General features: G+C 66.0%; 1 protein-coding gene across 1 annotated transcript in view; it reads left to right on the forward strand.

The window, feature by feature from the left end:
• The first annotated feature begins 170 nt into the window (after nt 1-170).
• The window catches only part of LOC122155403 (potassium voltage-gated channel subfamily H member 2-like), a 1,453-nt gene continuing 1,244 nt past the window's right edge, over nt 171-379 (forward strand). Inside the window, exon 1 of the mRNA XM_042809235.1 lies at nt 171-366. Within this exon, the coding sequence (XP_042665169.1) occupies nt 293-366 (74 nt within the window). The 5' untranslated portion in view covers nt 171-292. The remainder of the gene's footprint in view (nt 367-379) is intronic.

Below are 379 nucleotides of genomic sequence, written 5' to 3' on the forward strand. Positions count from 1 at the left end.
CCCCATTCCTTCTACATCTCCACCCCCCCGTGCAGCTCCTGCATCCCCGCAGCTCCTCCTTTCTGCATCCCCACATCCCGTGCTCCTGCATCCCCATTCCTCCCCCACCCCATCCCTCCCTCCCTCGACACCCCCCCACACCACACCGATCCTTCCCCACCCGCCCCCCTCTCCCCCAGGAGCCTTCTCGGGGGTCTCCAACATCTTCAGCTTCTGGGGGGAGAGCCGGGGGAGGCAATACCAGGAACTGCCCCGCTGCACCATCCCTGCACACGCAGCCCTTGGGATCCCAATGCCCTCCATGACTCGCCGGCAGCGCTCCGAGGTGGAGATGCGCCTCGACCTCCTCCAGAAGCAGCTCAATAGGTACCTCAGGGGG

Source organism: Centrocercus urophasianus, unplaced genomic scaffold, assembly GCF_019232065.1.
Source record: "Centrocercus urophasianus isolate 14NV4802_14NV808 unplaced genomic scaffold, USGS_Curo_1.0 seq_1130, whole genome shotgun sequence".
Classification (NCBI taxonomy): Eukaryota; Metazoa; Chordata; class Aves; order Galliformes; family Phasianidae; genus Centrocercus; species Centrocercus urophasianus.